The 23,337-nt window shown below is 36.7% G+C and overlaps 1 protein-coding gene across 2 annotated transcripts in view; it reads right to left on the bottom strand.

Annotated features, from left to right (window-relative positions):
* LOC150109242 (prestin-like) overlaps positions 1-23,337 on the bottom strand; it is a 276,267-nt gene that overhangs the window by 42,603 nt on the left and 210,327 nt on the right. For both annotated transcript variants that reach the window (XM_090406632.1, XM_090406638.1), the window contains exons 12-13: positions 15,896-15,991; positions 2,838-2,944 (exon numbers count right to left, since the gene is read on the bottom strand). In XM_090406632.1, the coding sequence (XP_090262758.1) occupies positions 2,838-2,944; positions 15,896-15,991 (203 nt within the window). The remainder of the gene's footprint in view (positions 1-2,837; positions 2,945-15,895; positions 15,992-23,337) is intronic.

Genomic DNA, 23,337 nt, shown 5'->3' with positions numbered 1-23,337 from the left:
GCTCCCCCCTTTTCCCTGTTCCTCTTGTATTCCTTTTCTCTCTTCCTCTTTCTCACACACTACTACTACTGTTTCTACTGCCAAACACTTCTGTCTCTTCAGTGCCACTCTCCTGATTTTTCCCTTCATCTCTTTCTTCTAATCTCTGGCATGCATCATGCTGTACTTCCACACACTATACTTTCATCCAGCAACACTTTCTCCTGTACACTCACTCCAAAGCCATTTAAATGCAACCCCATCACACCTGTATAATTTCATTCTTCCCTCAAACACATGCCATACATTCACAAACTCTACTCCCTTCGCCTCACATACTCTGTTAGCATACTACTCATGATTTTGGCTCTCTGTTGCAACTCATCATCATATCTGGGCAACACACTGACAACCTTTCCTACTACACTGTTATCTTTCACTCTTCTCAATAGCCTCCTGATATCCGTCCTCACATCCTTCTTATGTCCACTTAGATCATTCTAATTTATTCCAACTTATTCATTCATTATTTCTCATTCTTATTTATTCCAACTTCTCAAGGAATTTTCCTGATTTACTTTAATGTATTGTTTGTTGAATTTTCTGTGTTATTTCTTCTGCTGTATAATTAGCATTATATCAGTTTTAGTGTCTTTACTATTTTGCTATAAGTTTTGGAAAAGTCTAGCTAGGTTTTATCTCAAATAATTTCAAGTTTAAGTTTTTCTTTTACCTCCTTATTCATAATCCTCAAAATTGTGTATGTATCTGGTCTCTTCACTATAAGATCTTTTTTAATTTTGCTTGAAGCAATCCCATGTTACTCTATTCTTTTACCTGCATGATGTTGCTCATTTGTGTTTATAATTAAGTTTACTTTCTAGTGATTTTGTATTTCACTCATCAGTGTGGGTTCACATATAATTCATTACATCTTTGGTAATTTAAATATACCACCCAAACATAGAATTTCTCTTAATTATTGGTTATTTGTATATCCTTAAACAACAGATTCTTTTCCCCTTCTACATAGTTTTGATTTCAACAGAAATAACACATTGCGATTTGTCACATGCAGCCAAAATACAAATAAAGTATGAAATAATTTGTTGCATCCTTCTCCATCAGAAAGTACATGATGTAACTGTACTAAGCCACTTGCAACATACTGAATATTCCTGTTGCACTACCTTGGCATACCTGTTATGTAACCATGACTTGGTTAGTGGGCAGGAATTATAATAAAGCAAAGCATTAATGCTTCCATTCTAGTGAGAATAATTTCAGTAACTTGCTCAGAGAAAGCATTTAGATCAAGAGAGTGAAAAACAGTTAACCATAGAAAAGAAGAAGTCCCAGAGATCATCTTGATTCTGCTATAGCAAAAGTACATGATGTTGAGAATGACTGAGTGAAGAATATTCTGTGGGAGAGGAATCTTAAAAAAATTATGATCTGAGTCACCAGGATTAGAGATATCTTTGACATTATATTTGGAAGGAAAGTGAAGAGGGTTATCTGCTATTGGTTGGTAGATGGATAATATGCATTAGATTATTGCTCATGGCAAATACTTCTATATCTTTTCTAGTTTGGTTAGTGGAATTGGAAAAAAGGAAGTAATTTAGAGTCTAATTACCTATAGCAATTAGACTCTCTACATACTTTACCTGGGAAAGCCATCTTCCCAGGTAAAGTCATTACCTGGGAAGATGGCTTTATTGCTTGGGTAGTTAGTCTGTAGACAGTCAAGCTTTTGTGACAGAAAGTCAAAGAAATCAGCGTTTTTCCAAAATATGGAGAACAGTAAAGATAGCAGATGAATATAAATGAACAGGATTAAGGATTATAGATTTGGCATTCTCTGGCACAGAATACTAAATTGCATAAAGACATGGATATCACTCTTGTTGCAGATGGAGTAATTCAGAGTGTAGTTTGGACAATTGAGATATTGTGATATTGAGATCAGTTTACAATATGCAAATACAATTGTGGTGGTTGTTGAAATTTCTTTCAGGTTTTTAGTTAGAAACTGGAGGTCAGATGTGAATGTGTAAAAGTAGTAAGCTGAGATAGATTTTGGACCACAGTTTTGGTGATTAATGGAAAGAAAATAGGGACAAGCAGTAAAAAGAAATATGTGAGAAGAATATCAATTTATTGTTGTTCAAATAAAACTGATGTTGAACATGATGTTGCCTATACAGAGAGAGAGAGAGTATACCCAATTTCCTTGTCAATGCCACCCCCACTCACATTCCACCACTCAGACTCCTCTCCAGGCACAATACAGTAAAGTGTGTGTGCAGCTAGATTAAACACCAGATGCTCAGGAAGTTGTGGTTTACAATATGCAAATACAATTTCCAATATGTTTTATGTAATCTCCACACTATGCTTGGTCTTCACAATATGCAAGACCCAACATATTGTGGAAAGCATGTTTGATAGGTACTTGAAGAGTATCACTCACAGTTTGGATACGGAGGAGATAGGAAGATGATCTATCAGATTAATATATAAGAAATTTTTCATGGAGTAGATTTTTCAAAGTGATTAACTCTAGAAGTTGTATATAAAGAGGGTGTGGGCAGGGAGGTGAGGAGCAGGATGTTTGCTTAGAGTGTGACAGAGTGGCTTAAAAAAAGTGGAATGCTTTGTCTGAGAGTGTGACATCATGTAAACTATGAATGAGTTTAAGGTGAAGTTTGATGACTAGTATCTGACAGCAGAGATCTTTCATATGCAGTCTTCTGTCTCTGTGGAAGTCTGTTGATTATAACTTGTCATTAGAAATATTTTTGGTTTAATGAATGAAATTCAATAAAAAAATATAACTAAATTCTCTTACTTACATTACAGATCGAACTATAACAGTTAGAATGGAGAAGGAAACACCAATAAGCAGACCATAATCTACATCCATCAGGACTACTGAGAGAAATGTCACCAACCAAATCAACTAAAAAAATTAATATCAGGGTTCATAAATTTCTTCATATTATCATATACAGAAGTTTAAAAATTCATATTTTATGAGCATGCTTTTTTTTCTGTTTTGCATTTCTTTATATATTTTTCAGTTTGAATATTATATGAATATAAAGCTCAAGAAAAGAGCAGAGGAAACAAACAAAGTGTATGTGAAGAAATTAAATAAATAGCATAACTTTCATTTGAAAAAAAACATAGTTTAACAAAATTATGCAAATATTTTTCAGTTAACCTATCATGGCAATATTCTTCAACAAACATATTATTGCAATTATAGTTTGCAAAGTCAGGAAAGGGAATGAAATATACAGGAATGGGATTAGATGATTGGTAAATGGAAATGAAAGCGCGCAAAATAATCAACTGAAAACCTTCAAGAAGAAAGACAATGAATAATTCATAAGTGGTGAATGAAAGACAATGAATAATTCACCATACTTCTAATTTATATGAAGATTAAATTATTAGAAGTATAGTGAATAGAAGCATGTATACAGTTTGCCAGAAGAGAGGATGAGCAAGTGATTTAAGTCTTTGTTTATGAGGGATAAATGATCAAAAGAATTAATGATAATTCTAGGAATGAACGATTTGAACGGACAGAAGAAGAAGGCAAGAATGGATATGAGAAAGTTACTGAGAATAATGAAGTTGTGTGTGAGGAGAAGGAAGTTTATGAATGTGCAGGATGAATTTGAAGGCCAGATGAAAATGCAAAAGAAGTCATGGATTGTACCTGAATATACTGCAAATTGTCTGTAAAGTAGTTAAAAGTAAACAAGAAAGTTAAGTAAGAGGAAATATGAAACAGCAGAAGAGACTAAAAAATTAGTGGTGATAAATGAACAGGGGGAAAAGAATAATGAGAAACTAATTGAAATGAGAGATAGGTAAATGGAGTGTAGGGAAAATGGAGACTAAAAGCAGTAGTGAATGAATGCATGAGGGTCAATATGAATAAGCAGTAGCCTCATACACATAGCAGTCAGTAAGGTGGGGGGGGGACAAGATAGGTTATGATAAATAGAAGGTTGAAGTCTGCTGTGAGAAGTTACAGCTTTCATGTGGAGCAGGAAATTAATTGCTACACTTTTGCTAATCCCAGCAATATGATATAAAATGAAGAGGATTTTATTGCAGAATGAGTTCATTTGCCTGAAAACTGATGGTACACAAGAAACATGGCTGAATGAGGATGCTGTGTGATGAATGCAGATGAAGATAGGAAAAACAGGGGAGCAGTAGAGTGCTCTTCATGATAGTACTTTGTGCCTGCTTAAGGAGGGAGGGAGGGAGAGAGAGAGAGAGAGGAAGGAAGAGATGTACAAAGGAAAAAAAGAGTGAACAGTTGCTGAAGCAGTATGGTCTGAGATGAAAAGTAAACTTTAGATATTTAGTGGGCTATTGCTATAGACCTGCCATCATTGTCGACCACATTGTTTAATCTAAGTCTCAGCTCTGGGTTAGTCCCTAGGGCAGGGGTTCCCAACCTTTTTGTTTCCTAGAGCACATTCTAAAATACCGATAGGGCGATGGGCACCATCTATTTTTTCAAGCAAATTTTTTGAATTCATTTGTTAAATGAATACATACAAAGTTTACATTATAATCAAATGTTTTATTACTTAAAAGTTTACATTATATCATCATCATCAAATTCCTGCCATGTACCCTCAAGGGGTGTACAGGATATGATAGTACTACATGAAAAAAAAAATTACATCATTACTAACTTCTTATCTACAATTTTCCTCCAAATCAGTCTGTTATTTGTCAAAGCTGTATAACTGAGAGGAGACCTCTACATAGCCTTTAAAGGAATGTGGAGAACCGACCAGGGCTTCTGACCTAATGTCCAATCCTCACCTTCTCGTGGTGCACCCTGTTGGGTATCTACCTGGATACTGAACTAACGAGGATGGGCTGGCAATTTTGGATTTAGCAGACCAAATTGTATTCTTATTGGTTAAACCAAAATAAAAATTGATGGTTTACATTATATAAAAATTTAAATATATATATGTAAGTGAGTGTGATCTTTGGCATTGCATTTCATTGGTCAGTGCTTCATAATTAGGAGAATATGATGATATTCCAGTTCTTAAACTGGAACGAACAACTTTGAATGTGTGTCTACTTTACATTGTATGCATTTAATACTTGTCATGTGTCATTAACGCATGCCTCATATGGCATGCCATGAATTGTTGCGTGATTATTTCAAACTATACGGCACAGCGGCGGGAACACACAAATTGGTCGACAGGCGCCATGGTGCCTGCAGGCATAGGGTTGGGAACCCCTGCCCTAGGGGATAGAAAGAGAGGAAAATAGTTCCATTGCATAACCAAGACTGATGTAGCAAGTTACTGACCAATCAGCATATCAGGTGTTGTTGTCAAAATATTGGAGAAGTTGGTCAAGAGTAAAATACAGGAATGGATAGATTGAAATTGGATACTGTATGGGAGGCAATATGATTTTGTGAAGGGTAGGTCATGCCTCAGTAACTGCCTCAAATTTTATAATACAGTGACAGCTGAGTTTGGTAAAGGTAATGGGTATACAGCAATACTGCTGGACTTTGAAAAAACCTTTGACAAAATACCACATGGAATTCTAATCAGTAAACTGAAGTATATGGGGGATGGATATAGGGTTGGTGAGGTGGATAAGATGGTGGTGGTTGATGGAGAGATATCAGAGAGTAGTTTATTCAGGAGTAAAATCCTGCACACAGTTCTGTTCTTGGACCACTACTATTTAACTTGTATATTGTTTGCCAATGATGCAGAGTTGGGTAGAGCAATAGTTAATACAGATGATGTTAAAATTTTGCAGGATGATTTGGACAGACTGGCAGTCTGGACAAAGGAGAATGGATGTCAGTGAGACCTTCATGCTATCAAAAGACTTATGTGGTGGGTCTTTCAACATATTTTCTATACAGCATCCAGTTCAGACACTGTGCAGAAAATACTTTTTTTGTTGTTTCTATTTAAGATTAGTTACTGGTCAGAAACAAACAAGTTCTTACTATGATTTCCACAACTCCCCAGATCTCCAGTTCTGGCTAATTCATTTATGGAATCGTTTGAAAATAAAGCCATAGATACATCAAAAACCTAAAGCTTTGATGTGATGTTGACAATATTTTCACTGTCTGTTCAGTTCAAACAAAGAATTGGAGGATTTCAAGAACTCTTCTTAGGAATCTACACCCTAATATAAAGTTTACTTTGAAAAGGAGCTTTTTTTCACTATGTGCACAGTAGGGAGAAAAATGACTGTGTTTGTTGGATGGAGACAGTTGTCAGGTAACCAAGGCAGATGACATAGTTCAGCTATTTAATGATCACTTTATATGGTGTTCCAGCCTTGCTAAAAGCAGCAGGATATTTCCTAGAGAGATAAGGAGGGGGGGGTGAGAAATGTTGTTGAAATTTCTTAAAAGTGAATAAAGAGGATGTATTCATGTTTTAAGTGAATGCACAAATGGAAATGGCTATGCCATTAACCTGAGGCAAGTTCTGAGAAGCGAAAGGAGGATAAAATGGTGCACTACATAAGGGTGGTGATAGAATGGAGGCAACCCAACATCCTTTCACAGCATACCTTGAAACCCACAGAACAAGTTTCTTTTCCTCCTCCATCCCTGCTACTGCTGTACTATGGAACAACCCTAATGTATTTCCAAAGGAATACAATATACAGACTTTTAAATCAAATGTAAAAAAGTTTTTCCTTTCCCATCCCACTATCCATATACAGTACTAATGTACTATAGGTTATTATTAAAATTTTATCAAATTTTAATAATTTTAATAATTTGTTTAAAGGGGTTTTAAGATATGTTCTTTCTTGTGGTTGTATCAGTTGCTTTAATATAATTTTGTTCTAGCTGTTTATCAGAACTTTTCAGTCCCCCCCCTGTAGATGACAAGACAAAACAGCAACTGGAATTACTTCGAGTTGAAAGAAAATGAATTTCTTTAGTTTTTGAGGGACAACCAACTCAGGCAGTATGTAACACAGGGCACAAAAGAACCGAGGGTCTTGGATATGATTGTCTCATCAGAGGATGTTATTATAAATGAGGTGTGAAATCTCCCTCCATTTGGTGATAGTGAACATCAAGTGATTACTTGGGTGGTTTCTAACCATGTGAGGACTTCCATGAGGAAAGGGTATACATGGTACTACAAGACTGGTGATTATGAGAATCTCAGGAGACAGCTTGCAGCTGTAGAACATGGAATGAGGAGTTGGGTGGAAAGGAGATCAATGCTGCTGGGTGATATTCAAGAATATCAAGTAGAAGCAATGTCTAAATGTATTCCAAAGCAGCATTAATCTCCTAAAATAAGGTAGGTGTGAAATGGATGAATGATGAGATTAACCATGCAATACAGAGTAAAAAGGCATTATAGAGGCAACACAAGAGAAGTGATAATAATCAATTCCATGAGCAATGCAAAGAACAGGCAAGGAGGGTGACCCAGTTCATAAAGGTAGCAAAAGATCAGCATGAGCAAGTTTGTTAATGAAGCCAAAAAAATCCTAGGGAGTTCTTTTGATTACGAATCCAGCAAAAATAAGAATGATTATGGTAGGATGGTACTAATTGGAGAAAATGGTATAAGGACAACTGCTGTGGAGTATATAGTTGAGATAAATAATGAGCAGGTCATAAAGGTGTTTCATCTCTGTGAATGTGAAAATGGAGAGTTTGAGAGCAGTGGATGATGAAGAGGAGAGACTGTGAGTGAGCAAGAAGAAATGGAGAATTAAGCAAATTAGATATTAACAAGGCTGTGGGACTAGATGATAAATCACCATGTATTTTAAAGGAATGTGCCAGTAAATTAACATCTGCTTTGACATATTTGTTTAATAGTCTTACAGTGGGTCAAGTTCCCAAGGAGGAAGGAAGGCAAGATAAAGGAGGTGACAGAATTCAAGCATCAAATTACAGTCCCATCTATAATAAATTTAGTTTAATCCTTTATCCAAGTGTAAGCAAACAAAGTTTGTGCCTGAAGTATCTTCAGAACTGAGGCAGCTCGTGGTAAAGGTGGACCAAGCTCTCATCACTCCTTGTCTTAATATCTCCCATAATGCAAAGTGCATCTCCTTGTGGCCATGTATAATGCTATGCATTAAGGGAAGGGCCACTATCCAGACCGGTTTCGACCTTTATTAAATGTTCAAGTACAGGTCAAACTCCAAAAACTCAGCATTGTTCCCCTCAGCAACAGGCTCACCCTGCCACTGAGAAGAACTCTCAGAACTGGTTGGCTCTACACCATGGCAGGCTCACCCCACCACTGAGCAGAGCTGTTCATTTGCTCATCTGAGAGGGTAACAGCAACAGCCATGCCTCAGTTAACTTCATGAGATACAGCATTGCCATTCATTACCCCCCCCCCCACCCACCCAGGACCTGAGCAACAGCCAAGCCTCAGTTAAAACTTCATGGGCTACAGCATTGCCATTCATCACCCAAGCTTCCAACCAGTTTCGACCTTTATTGAGGTCTTGGCAATGGGAGCCAGATCCAGAAGTAGTGATACTAAGGCAGAAGCAATGGAGAAGTCATATTTACCTATACAAATTGCCAAAAGGTGTACCACCTTATTATTAAATTACTCTGGATTTAGAGAAAGATGTTGGAAGTTTTTTCACTTGGTTAGACTATAATAAATTTAGTTTAATCCTTTATCCAAGTGTAAGCAAACAAAGTTTGCGCCTGAAGTATCTTCAGGACTAAGGCAACTCATGGTAAAGGTGGACCAAGCTCTCATCACTCCTTGTCTTAATATCTCCCATAGTGCAAAGCTCATCTCCTTGCAGACATGTATTATGCTATGCATTAAGGGAAGAGCCACTACCCAGACTGGTTTTGACCTTTATTGAGGTCTCGTTAGTGGGAGCCAGACCCAGAAGTGGTGATTCTAAGGCAGAAGCAATGGAGAAGGTAAATAAGGAATAGGTATATATGATTTCTCCATTGCTTCTGCCTTAGTATCACCACTTCTGGGTCTGGCTCCCACTGACGAGACCTCAATAAAGGTCGAAACCGATTTGGGTAGTGGCTCTTCCCTAAATGCATAGCATTATACATGTCTGCAAGGAGATGCGCTTTGCATTATGTGAGATATTAAGACAAGGAGTGATGAGAGCTTGGTTCACCTTTATCACAAGTTGCCTCAGTCCTGAAGATACTTCAGGTGCAAACTTTGTTTGCTTACACTTGGTTAAAGGATTAAACTAAATTTGTTATAGTCTAACCAAGTGGAAAAAAACTTCAAACAGTCCAATCTGTGTGTCAGGTGTTGTGGTTAAAGTGTTGGAAAGGCTGGTGAGAATTAGGATTCAGAATTGGATTGACAACAATAGTATTATCTCGGATGGACAGCATGAATTTTCTAAAGGAGAGTCATGTTTTAATAATCTTCTTACTTATTACAATAAGGTAACGGCAGCATTGGATGTAGGAGATGGATACATAGTAGCAGGGCCACCGAGAGGGGGTGACATCTGAGACTTTTGTCACAGGCCCGGCATTGAAAAGGGCCCCGACATGTCACATACCTGTGTTTATAATGCATGGTTTTAATTCTCGTAATAATACAACAATGATAAAGGATAATGGCACATCGAGAATGATACTGTGTTTTGTTTTAGACGGATGGCTATACTTTTTAGCTCGCCACAAGTGTCCGGAAGATGCTGATTCTCTCAATGTGGATCGCTGTAGTTATAGCGGGTGATGACGTCAATAGGCATTTGTGCGAGCGCTAGCTAGCAATTGCATTCACAGTAATGTTCCCTGCCAAAATGCTTTGTTCTTGTTAGTATTTTGATAGATGAAGGTTTTGTGATTGTAAATTGTGCAACTGTATAGAGTAGGCCGTGTGCTGAAAAATAAAAGTAAGTATTCTTATTAATTTGATTTTTTAATTATTAAAATTATATTTTTAATAATAAAAATTTGACCAACAGAAATGTATCATCATAAATCTGGAAATCAAAAACAAAAGGAGAAAAGGGATCATGAGAAGGCAAAAGAAGATTTAAAAAACAAGCATTTACTACTGAACTATTTGAAGATGGAAGAACACCAAGATATTGAAATTTCAAGTAAACAATGTGCTAATAGTTTAATTGCTAACAAAAGTGGGGCCTGGAAATTTCTCTAGGTAGCCCTGCACAGTAGTATACTTAAACTTTACAAAGGCTTTTGATAGGTTACTGCATGATAAGTTGATAGTCAAACTAGAGCAGGTTAGTTGATAGTGTATTTGACTGGAGATTGGCTGTCTGATAGGTATCAAAAAGTTGTATATGGGAGAGCAATATCCCAGAACTGGAAAGTCACTAGTGGTGTAACTCAGGAGTCTGTTTTAGGGCAATTCCTGTTTAACCTGTATGTTAATGATATTGGGTAAGATTTGATTAGGGGATATCCGAGATGGTGTCAAAATGTTTCGAGACTAGGTTTGTAACATGCCAACAGATGGCAGCACAAGGCTGCATGCACAGTCACAGGGAGCACCTACCTTCATAAGTCAGTGTGCCAAAAGACATCGTCCTGTGTACATAGGGAGCTGTGCAACTGATGCTATTCTGACCTCCTGCGTTACAACATCTGGGATTTCATCATGGACAGCAAGTTAGAACAAAGAGCAAACATGAAATTCGAGGATCATTACTGGTGATGAAACTCTGGTGTATGGGTACGACCCTGAGATGAAGCAACAGTCTTTACAGTGGAAGATCCCATCATCTCCACGAACGAAAAAGACAAGGCAGGTCTGCAGCTCGACCAAGTGCATGCTCATCATCTTTTTCGACATTCGCGGCATTGTGCATCGAGAATTCGTCCTCAGGAGCCAGACCATCAATAGCGAGTTCTACTGCCAGGTTTTAAGGCGTCTGAGGGAGGACATTCGGCGAAAGTGACCAGATCTGTGGGGCGCGAAAAACTGGATGCTCCATGATGACAATGCACCCTGTCACTGAGCTCTCCTTACACACGAGTTTCTCACCAGAAAAAACATGATCTCACTTCCGCACCCACCCATACTCGCCAGATTTGGCTTCTGCAGACTTCGCCCTCTTCCAAAAGATGAAGATCCAGCTCAAAGATCACTGTTTTGACACCATTGCAGAGATCCAGAGCAAATTGCAGAAGGTGGTTGACGTGCTTCGAAAAGAAGACTTCCGGGACACATTCCAGAAGTGGCAAGAACACTGGGAGCGCTGTATTGATATGCAAGGGGACTATTTTGAAGGTGATAGTGTGAAAACGTAGATAAATAAAGTAATTTCTCTTAAACGGAGCTAGTCCCAAAACGTTTTGATACCACCTCGTATATACAGTTGTTTGTAGATGATGCAAAGTTGTGGCGAATTGTGAGGAGTAGAACAGACATTGTGGTCTTACAAGAAGATTTACAAGAAGGCAAAAGATTTAAAAAACAAGCATTTACTACTGAACTATTTGAAGACGGAAGAACACCAAGATGTTGAAATTTCAAGTAAACAATGTGCTAATAGTTTAACTGCTGAGAAAAGTGGGGCCCGGACCACAGACTTGTCACGGGCCTGGAAATTTCTCTAGGCAGCCCTGCACAGTAGTATACTTAAACTTTATAAAGGCTTTTGATAGGTTACTGCATGATAAGTTGATAGTCAAACTAGAGCAGGTTAGTTGATAGTGTATTTGACTGGAGATTGGCTGTCTGATAGGTATCAAAAAGTTGTTTATGGGAGAGCAATATCCCAGAACAGGAAAGTCACTAGTGGTGTAACTCAGCAGTCTGTTTTAGGGCAATTCCTGTTTAACATGTATGTTAATGATATTGGGTAAGATTTGATTAGGGGATATATATGCAGTTGTTTGTAGGGATGCAAAGTTGTGACGAACTATGAGGAGTAGCACAGACATTGTGGTCTTACAAGCAGACTTGAATAAACTAAGTGACACTAGTTCAATGTTGTAAAATATAAGGTTTTAAAATTTGGAAAACAAAGATGGGATGTATAATTTACTTTTGGTGGGGATATATTGTTGGAGGTGAAGTAAATAAGAGATCTTAGAGTGATGGTGAATAAGGATCTGAAATTTAGCATAATGCCAAAATTGTAAGGACAGCACAACAAATTCTGGTAATGATGTGGAGGACACCGACTTGTAAAAGTAAAGAGGTTCTGGTTCCATTGTATATAAGGCTCTAGGTCACATATGGCACAGATTTGGTCACCTCATTTTCAAAAAAGATGAAGGGATGTTGGAGAGGGTCCAGAAGCAATGGACCAAAATAGTTTTTGATCTCTGGAATGTTGAATATGAAGAAAGAGTGAGATGATGCAATTCGCAGAGCCTGTTGGATAGGAGGACGAGAGGTGATATGATAGAGACATACAAGTTGACGAGGAGTTGTTATAGGATTATCATTGAAGAGGTTTTTCATAAAATGATGGGAGACTGGAGGAGAACAAGAGGCCATCTCTGGAAACCATATAAGGTGAGTGTGAGAAGCAGGTTTTCTGCATGGAGAGTTGTGAATGATTGGAACGCATTGCCTGAGAGTATGGTGTTTGCAGAGAATTTGAATATGTTAAAGGCATGGTATGATGAGCTGTGTGTATGTGTATGACAAAAGGGACCTCCTAGGTGAGCCTTTGACTCCATGGGAGTCTTAGGATAATAATAATAATATGGAATTTGAGTAGAAAGTACTTCGGAGCCAGATAATACTGATAAAATCAAATTTTATCAATATTATCTTTCTTGCAATTATACTAATTCTCTTCCTATTCTTTTTAATATTGCCGAATGTTTCCTAAATTATATCTAAAATTACTGCAATATGACAAATGCTTTTCTTTCAGAAATCTATATGACCTTTCCAGCACTGGCAATATTGGTTTCTAGATTTATATTTCTGGATTCAAAAAGTGAAATATCTTTCACACTGAAAGACAGGAAAGGGGATTGATTTGAGAAATATTTGACAATTACAGTAAATGAATAAATATTTGGGAATTAATGCAAATGTGTAATTACTAATTACAGTATCTGGCAAGAAATGAAGCAAAAAAAAAAGTTTAGGAATAAAACTACTAAAAGTTATTATCCAGGAATCAACTCATATGGTCTGGATTTGTTTACAGAATTTAAAATGAAAGATATCCAAATAAATTCTGACAAGAAAGACTACAGAGGAAAGACTGGAGGAAGATCTAAGCAAACATGAGAGAAGAACATCACATCCAAAATTTGTTTACAGAATTGAAAATGAAAGATATCCAAATAAATTCTGACAAGAAAGACTACAGAGGAAAGACTGGAGGAAGATCTAAGCAAACATGAGAGAAGAACATCACATCCAAAACAAATTGAGATAGAGGGAGGAGTAGGATGCAATGATACCAAGGTACTAGACAGAGATCAAAAGAAGTGGCATGCTCTTTGTAGTGCCTGTATGATACTCTTCTACCAGAATGACTAAATAAGTATCTGGCAATGTCAGTATGCCAGCATCTGTATCTGGTCAACCATTAGTAGTTTAGTATTTGGCTTGAATTACAAACCATCACTGACATAATCAATCACGTATGAGTTACTGGTCATGCTGATGTGAGCTAGTAGCTGCTAAGATAACTAGTTGCAATTGACATGTTAATTATTGTAAAAAAATAATATTTTCAGATGGTAAATATTTAATAATAATGCTCTTTTATGCAAATATACAGGATGTTTAAATTCAAGTACCTCTGTTCAGAGCTATCTGTAGAGAGAACCAGAAGACAAACCACCCTTAAATCTGGTGGGTACCTTACCAGATCATGAAGAAGAGATGTTTGACAATAATTTTCAAAAATAAACAGAGGAAATATGACACTGTCAGCAGTAGAAAATTAAATTAATGTGAATTGAATGGTATGTGATTGTGAGTAGATTCAGAGTCAATGATAAACAAAGTTATTTGATGATGTTTACTTCACACATTTTATAAAATAATGTGATACAAAACTGTTCTGATCTGTATCCAGTTCATAGACCTTTTTTTCCAATTCCATTTCATTATCCATTTGGGCTGTCTGGTTTTTATTCCCTTGCAATTTGTGAGTATAAGAATTTGTCAGCTGGGCTGGTTACTAACCATCCGCAGCCTAGTCTGGTGATGGGGCTGCCATCTTAGGGCCTCCAGACATGCCCAATTTGGTCCTGGACTGCTTATTGTGTATTTACAGCCAACCACCATTTCTGATGGTCATTCCCATATCCACCACCCGGGGACCAGCTTGGTCGCTGTAGCTCCAAGAGGAGAGATGAGCAGAAGACTTTTTTAAACCCTTGAAAATGTTACAGACAAACAATTGCCTAACACACGAAGCCAAGAAGAAGATGTGATACCAAAAAAAGATATCACGCAGAAGTTACATGCTGCAAGGAGCTGTCAAGGAGATCTGGATGATCAATGGAAGTGACATTCATTGTGTTGGCCTTTGTGCAGGACCAATAGCTGATATTACCATACAGTATTGTCTACAGTAGAATGCAACTGATCTGTAAAAAAGTTTTGCACATGATGTGTGATTCTGTCTTTCAAATCTGCCGGGTTGGGAACTTTACCACAATATACAATGCTTTTTGGTGATCCTGTGTGAAATGTTGCTGCATGTTGAACTTCACATCCTATTTGGGAACATGTCCATCTCGCATCAACATTGTTTTGTTCAGGCATCATCTTTGCTGGAGTTGCAGGATCGTGAAACTGCATAACATGTCCTGATAACGCGAGACTGTGACTGCAGGTCATAGGTCTAGTTTGATAGATTTCTTTGAAGAAAAATAAATACCCTGTGAACTTGGCTGTAAATCTTATTCATACTATGACCTTTAGCAAATGTAAGAGAACTTGTTGAAATGTGCAGGGATTCTCTGTAGCCCAGCTGCAGTAATTTTGAGTGTTTACCTGTTCACACAAACATTTCTCGGATGCTGGAATCTCTTGTTTGCAACTCTTGGGTATGGCTGAGTTAATATTGGTAGCATTGCAATGCCTTATGCAGAGTTCTCCATACCACTGGAGTTCATGCAGAGTTCTCCATATCAAATCTAACTGTCTTGCACATGCAATGCGTGAACCTACAGCTTTCTCATTTGACTGCTCAACAACTGCTCAGCATCTTCAGTCATTTGCAGAATTTCAGATTTAAGCCATCTTCCTAGTTAGACTATCAAACTCCCTGTCTCTTCAAATCAATGAATCATGCATTGCACTGCATCTAAAGATGATGTCTTTGGATCTTTTCACACATCTTAGACATCTGTATGTGAAGTGCAGCTACAGCATTTCTCCCATTCATATAGAAATACTTCACAAGCAAGGCAAGTTGAATGACTGTAGAGTCAGTGTCACTTCTTTTATACCATCTTATGACTCACATGGCATGCAAAATTCACTATCTTTTCTCACTCACAGTATCATATTTCCCCTATCAGTCATTTTTTAACAAATTTTTTTATTGTTCAAAGTATCTTCCCCATGATCTGGTTAGGATACTCACCAAGTTTGGGAGTATTTTGTCTATTGGCTCTCTCTCTCTCTCTCTCTCTCTCTACAGATTGTTCTGAATAGGAATACTTTAATTTAAAACATCCTGTATAATTATAGTTTATCCTATAGTCATAAAAAACCTTCAGACAGATAAATTATAATACACTCATAAAATCTCTTCACAAAGATAAAAACGTTTAATTGAACTTTTAGTAATCAATCAACAAGAAGCATATTTCAGAATAAATTCTTAACAGGTCCCATGTCAGTAAAATATACTGCTACATTAAAAAAAAAAAAGAAATAATAATAATAAGGAGTAGATATAATTAAATATCACTTACAGCATCCAAACGAGAAATATTCCACGCTTGCTTTAAATCTTTCACTTGTAGAAACATTCCTTTCAGTGCAACTAATATGACTGCAGATAAAATACACTAAAAATCATAAATTGTAGGAATCAATAGGTATTTAGGATCAAGCAAGAAAAATCACTCCCCCCCCCTCTTATTCTTGATTTTTAAGTTTTGAAATTTAAATGCAACTTCACTGTTATAGATATAAAAATTTAAATATGAAATGAAATATTAATGATTCAGATTTCTCAAAATAGCATTTGGACTGCATAATCAAGTTATTAGTGTTAGTATTATCAGTCCTACTCAGAACTAATATAGCCCTCACCAGTATTGCTAGATTCATCACAGGAGATTCTTCCATTGCTCTATACTCACATTACCCACACTCAAAGCATTTGCCACATCTTTCATGCAAAATATCTACTTTTCATTCCCTTATTGTGGTAGAGGTGGGCGGTAGATGGCGTTGATGGAGATGATTTGTAGTAGAGGTTCGGTGTAGTAGTTGAGACAGTTGTAGGTGTCCTCCCACGATGAGTCTTCGGACTCCTTGGAGGTGTCACGAATAATAATAATAATAATTTTTATATAGTAGCTTCTAAGGATTATCTTGCTCAGCACCTATTGTCATATCTCCCCTATATCTGTTAAGCTTCTTGCAATAATTATTAAACTAGTACATCTTAATCACATCACCTTTATAACTATCTGCCAAGTTTTGAATCTATCCTTATACTCAATATCCCACAATCGTGATATAATCTTGGTTACCTGCCTCTAGCCTTCTTCAGGAAAGATTTGATCTACATATGCTTTATATAATAGCAAAATCACATTATTATTCCAACTTATTAGTGTTCTTCTCAGTACAATAACCATCTTTTGAGACTTTTACTTCTATAAGCTTAAGAATTACAATGTACAAAATGATCCCTTGTCTGGAGCAGCTTCACGAACGTAGCACAATGTATTCCATTTCCTCGAGTGCAAGTGCAAAACTTTACACTTGAAACACCAAACTGATATCACTGCTCATCTTCTGAAATCTCCAGCCTGACAAGTCCCTTAAATTGATCCTTACAACAGAATTCTCTGTGATAATTTTTATCAGTTCAGTATCCCTCCTTTCCTTTTTTGAATTATCCTTCTTATATAAAGGAATTGCTGCTTCCCCAAACCTAATTCACTAATATATGTCAACTAACTATCCAGTCCACTAATCTCCTATCAGTTTCTTCAATTTCAACTTATGACCTGGTATTCTATCAAACACTTTTCAAAATCCAGAAAAATTACTGCATATGCATCCTGTTCAATACATCAATCACCTTATTATGAAATGTAACCTGCTTACTGAAAGAAGACCATCTTTTAACAAAATATGGTCTTTTGTTAAAAACATACTGTTCTCTTTAAAAATTCTCAGTTTTCTAATTGATTTAGTCTAGCATTCACACTCTAAGCAACCACTCCAACAGCCTTTACTTAATATTCCAGGAGCATAAATTAGTTAATAGGACACCACCGCCATTATTTTGCTCCTTTATTATTTTGCATCATTATATCCTCTATTATTATTATTACTACTACTACAACTTCTATGGAGTCAGCCAAATCATTATCATCAAATTTTCATTCAGCTGACAACATATTTATCACAGTGAATTTTAAAATCCTTAACACTCCCTGTATTAACAGCATATTCCAGTAATGTGTTCCATTTATCCACATTCTCCACAGAATTTAGGTTGTAGAAATTGATCCTGTGTCTGTGCATGTTGTACTATCACTTTCAATAATGGCAACTGCCATATATTGGGTAACTGACAAGTTGTCATCCAGTCCACCACCATTTAAGCACTACATTTTGCACAGTATTTTAACGATTTTGTAGCATGCTGTGTACACATGTTGCAGGCACAGCAATTGAAAATGTGGCAGTTAAGAGATAGTGGGAATGTATGTCTTAGCATAAAATGCAGACAATTGTAAGAGCTAGGTGATCTCTGTGTCAGTGTTCCTGGTTTTAGTAGCAGCAGTAGTAGTGAATAAGAAATCACTGAGTCAACATTGACAGAGAGATATTGGTAACATGATAGTGAGTCAGGAAGACAAGAGTGACATGGAGATGGATATAACATTAGGTAGTGAGAATGGGAATATATATTTGGAGGATAATGTTTTTGGGGTGAGTGAAAGTCAAGCAAGAGTAGGATGCTTAGAGAGCAAAAGAGGGAGAGAGAGAGATTTTAAAAAGGAAGACAGGTCAATGAGAGAATAAAAAGTGAGTGTTGGAGAAGGGGGAGAGAGAGAGAGAGGAATGCAAGTGAGTAAGAATGCAGATATCTGGAGAGATTGTTGTTCCCTAGGAAAGTGAGTGTTAGGGAAAGGAAACTAGATAGTTCATACCATACATTCTCTATACCATAGAGAATGTATGGCATATCACAGAGTATGATATACCTACACATAGTTATGCATATAGGTACAACAAAATTTTACATGAAATTTATTTCATGTAAAATTTTGTATTCATGTAATTATTTTTTTTTACAAATTTTAAAGTAAAGTGTTGTAATTTTTTATGCATTTACAATGCTGTAGTTGCAATAAATGATTTTTTTTTCTGTCAATCTCAGTTACTGTTTGGGATAACACTGGGTAGTTATTGTTTATTAGTTTTTTGCTGTATTGGAAGTAAATTGACAGTTAATAGATCTAATGTATACTACGAGGGCTGTTCAATAAGTAATAAGACTAATTTTACTGTCGCGAAACCACTCATCACAATATTAATTTCTGTGGAATAAAGAAATGTTGCTGTCTGTATTAACAAAAGTGGTTGATAGATGGCGTATACGGGCTGATGTGCCAGAGTGTCACGTGACTAAACACAAGCTTGTTTTGGCGCACCTACAAGCTACAACCAGTCGTTGAAATGGAAGCATCCTTGGAACAGTGTTATGTGGTTACATTTTGTGTGCATTTGCAAAAATAGGCATCGGACACTTTTAACATGATACGCAAAGCTTTCCACAATAAAGCAATGTCAAGGGCAAGTGTTTTTCGCTGGCATAAAACTTTTAAGGAAGGAAGACAAAATGTGGAAGATCTTGAACATGAGGGAAGACATTCAATGTCCATCACAGAGACAATAATCAACACAGAAGCGATTATCATCAAGGAGGATCACAGAATTAGAGTACACCAGCTGCATGTTGTCCTGAATATTTCTGTGGGAAGTGTTCACTCAATCATGGCTGAACATTTGGGACTGAAACGTGTTTGTGCCCGATGGATTCCCAAACTCTTGACACTGGAGCAAATGCAGCATCGAGTGGATATGTGCATAGAATGGAAAGAAAGACTGGAACAAGAAGGCGACAACTTCTTAAAATGCATCATTACAGCAGATGAAGCTTGGTTGTATCACTATGACCCTACAATGAAACAACAAAGCAGTGAATGGAAGCATCTGTCTTCACCTACCCCCAAGAAAGCAAAAACGGTAAAATCGGCTGGTAAAGTTATGACCATAATGTTTTTTTTGACTACGAAGGCATTGTTTACCAACACGCTGTAGAACCCGGGAATACTGTAAATGGCTCATACCATGCGGATGTTTTACGGACAATGGTACAGCATGTCAAAAGGAAGCATCCACTGAAGAATGGCTTCTTGTTGCACCACGATAATGCAAGGCCACATATTGCTGGTTGTGTAGTGGACGTTTTGCAGAAGAATAACACAGATATCCTACCACACCCTCCATACAGTCCTGATCTCGCACCGTGCGATTTCTGGCTGTTTCCTCAGCTCAAGAAACCACTAAGAGGCTGCCATTTCGAAAGCAACAAAGCATGTGTAAAAGCTGCAGAGGCAGTTTTGAAAGAACTCTCAAAAAACGGACTTTCACATGTGTTTAAGAAGTGGACGCAATGTTGGGACAAATGCATCGTGTCTCACGGTAGTTACTTCGAAAAAGACCATGTAAATGATGACGATTAAAGGTAATCTGTTTTCTGTATAAATATAGTCTTATAACTTATTGAACAGCCTCCGTACATTAGTGCAGTGGGATGTGAAACACACACCAACACATGCACACACACATACTTAGTAATGTGATGATGTATTACTGAACTGAAAAGTCTGAACACATTGCATGTAGTGCATCTCATTAATTCTGTAAGGAATGTAGAGAACATATTTCTTGTTCATAGGCTTAAAGCTCTTTTGCATTGTAGATGATTTATTATTATTATTATTATTATTACGTGACACCTCCAAGGAGTCCAAAGACTAATCAAGGGAGGGCACTCACTCTGCTACTCCCCATCTCCACCCATCAACTACAACTACCATCATCACTACCAATGCCATCTACTGCCTATCACCACCACCACTATTTTCATAGATAATCACAAATATCCATGCTTATGGTGGGATTCGAACCAGCAGCCTTTTGGCTGGAGAGTAGATATGCTAACCACTCGGCCAACCAGGCTGGCATTTATGTGGCTATTCTAGTTCATATCTGCATCAAGGTAAATTCCAAGGTATCATATTATTTCAACTAAAGTAATGGTGGTAGATTTACTTGTATTTGTTGCACATATCCTTACAGACATGTATAACGCTATGTGATATGTGCTATGCATTATGAGAAGAGTCCAATACATGTCTGTAAGGTAATTCAATATGTGCTTTGCATTATGGGATACTAAGGCAAGTGATGTGAAGTCATTATCTTCTTTATACGAGTTGCCTAGTCCTGAAAATAGTTCAGATGCAAAACTTTGTTTACTTACACTTGGATAAAGGATTAAACCAAGAATATAATTTTTTGGCATCTTTAATTTATAGTATTACCAAGTGGCAAGCACTGCAAAGGTAATTTCTAAACCATATGTGCAGAGCCCTCCTAATCAAATATGTCTCAACTTTTCTAATAAAGTTTCATGGATGAAGTCAAGTCAATAAACACAACCATGATAATTCTGTTTTTTATCTGAGGTGCCATTAATTGCATCTGTAAAATGTTCCAAGAGTTGTTCTCTTATTCTTCTGATATATAATATGAAATTTTTCTGCATACGTGAATTTGTTAATCTGCTCCATAATTTGGTGTAGCTATAGTTTATAATTATTAAGTGAATTTCTTTTCCCATATTTATATAGGTGTGTTTAGCATGCTGGGTGTAATTCAGTTTGAAAGATTTTATTATTATTAGTATATTCAAGCCCATGCTAGCTGCATGTTGTTTGATATATTTGGTCTGATGCCATCGATTTTCAGATATCTCTTTGCAGCTTTATATCCACAATTATGTTTTGTGTTATCCAAAGATTTTGACTTCTGTGTGTGTATATTTTGATTTTCTTAGTAGTATTTTTATATATTTCCTCCAGTGCAAGTTTAATGTTGTTATATGAAATATATATAGAATCTGATAATGCCATGTTCTTTCCATCAGTTTTACTTATTACTTATTTCTTTTAAGGTTGCATGGTGGTCAGCATGCACATTATGAAGAATTTATGGAAGAAAAAAAAGCACATGTTGGAGTGATTATGTTACTTATAATTATGAAAATAACACTGACCATTTCGACCTCTGTATCAAAATATCTAAAAACTTTACACTATTCTTCCTAAACAAGTTATACATTATGCCATTTGCAATCACGGCTCTTCTTTTCACCGCTATCATATTATTATTATTATTATTATTTGTGACACCTCCAAGGAATCCGAAGACTCATCACGGGAGGACACCTATTGTACAACTCTGTCTCCACCACACACCAAACATCTACTGCCAATCATCAACTTCAGTGCCATCTACTGCCCGCCACCATAGCTAGTATTTTTTTTGTCTGTAAATTGTGTGTATTCTGAAGGGCCGATTTGTCTGTATGCAGGATGAAAAACTCGAGTTTCTGGGGGAAAAAAATCTTTGCTACCTCCATAGGAGATCGGCTAACTCACCTTCGATTGAAAACAATATCTATGGAAAGAGACCTACAAACCTTATGTTTTACACTTCTTCCAGTAACTCTTTTTCATATCCTCTCACATTTTATCATTCTCATCTTTTAAATCCTTTGTTTCAGCCAAAGTTATTAAATTTACCCTCCCTTTTTTTAATGTGACAGTGTCGCTAATATCTTTAACCTTCACACTACAAAAGCATAATTTTGTCACGTACTCATCAAGTATACCTCTAATCAGGCAAACAAAGTTTGCATATGAGGTATCCTCATGACTAAGCGTTCTATAATGCAAAACATTATACATGTCTGAAAGAAGGTGTGTGTTGTGCATTATGGGATACTGAGGAAATTTGAGTATTTTCACCAACTAGTAGCTTAGTGGTGAAAAATACTCCACATGCAAACTTTTGTTTATTCATACTTGGGTAAAGTATTAAAAAAAGAACATAGTTTCTTGTCTAGTACAATTTAATATAGTAATATATAGAACATTTGAAAAGATTATCTCCATAGAAATGAGTAACATGAAATAACCAACAGGGTTTTTTCCTCCCTGAAACTCAGGTCTTTCATCCCACATACTGGCATCAGTGTTCAAAACATATGCAATTTACAGACAAAAAATAGGAGAAAATTAAGTAGTAAAGGAGATGGTTAGATATGTGTAGAGGAGCGGAGTAGAGTGCCCTCCCATGATGAATCTTTGGACTCCTTGGAGGTGTCACATAATAATAATCATGGAATAATCATACATTGTTTCCTTACTCTGCCTTTTTCAACGATTAATAGTCTCCTTACTTTTCCTTCTCACTTCTCCTATCTTACTCTTCTCTGTCTTATCACTTACCACATGCTTCTCCAAATGCTGTAGCTTATGCTTGGCCTGTGAAAGACTACCCTAATACACATTATTTCAGTTATTAAAACCACCTTGCTATTCTCCTAATCTTTCTTTACTTCTTTTGTGCCATCTTTCTTTTGACTTGCTTTTGCCTTTCATATTTTCGTCATTGCTACTTATTTTTGTACGACTCTCTTCATTCTCTGCAACATTCACACTTTCGCATTTTTTTTCCCCACCAATATTCACCATATTGCACTCTTTTTTGAGATGCACACTTCTCATACTCATACACACAACTCCCAACACTCCTGTCTCACTATTTTTGCTCATTACCCACAAATCACTCACTTTCTTTAGTGAATACATCTCTCTCTCTCTCTCACACACACACACACACACACACACACACACACACACACACTGTATCTTACCAAGTCCCTCATGCTGATTCATAAATTAACACTATAATACAAGATAAAGAGTAAATAATATATTTAAAAGCCATATATTTCAACCTGAAAATTACAGGTCATTATCAGTGGAATCAGAAAGTTGAATACAAAATAGAACACAAACAATGGATT

This window comes from Typopeltis vanoorti, chromosome 2 (genome assembly GCF_054136105.1).
Source record: "Typopeltis vanoorti isolate ZY-2024b chromosome 2, IOZ_Tvanoo_1.0, whole genome shotgun sequence".
Taxonomy (NCBI): Eukaryota; Metazoa; Arthropoda; class Arachnida; order Uropygi; family Thelyphonidae; genus Typopeltis; species Typopeltis vanoorti.
The sequence above is the reverse complement of the archived record's forward strand: the minus strand, read 5'-3'. Positions and strand labels throughout refer to the sequence as shown.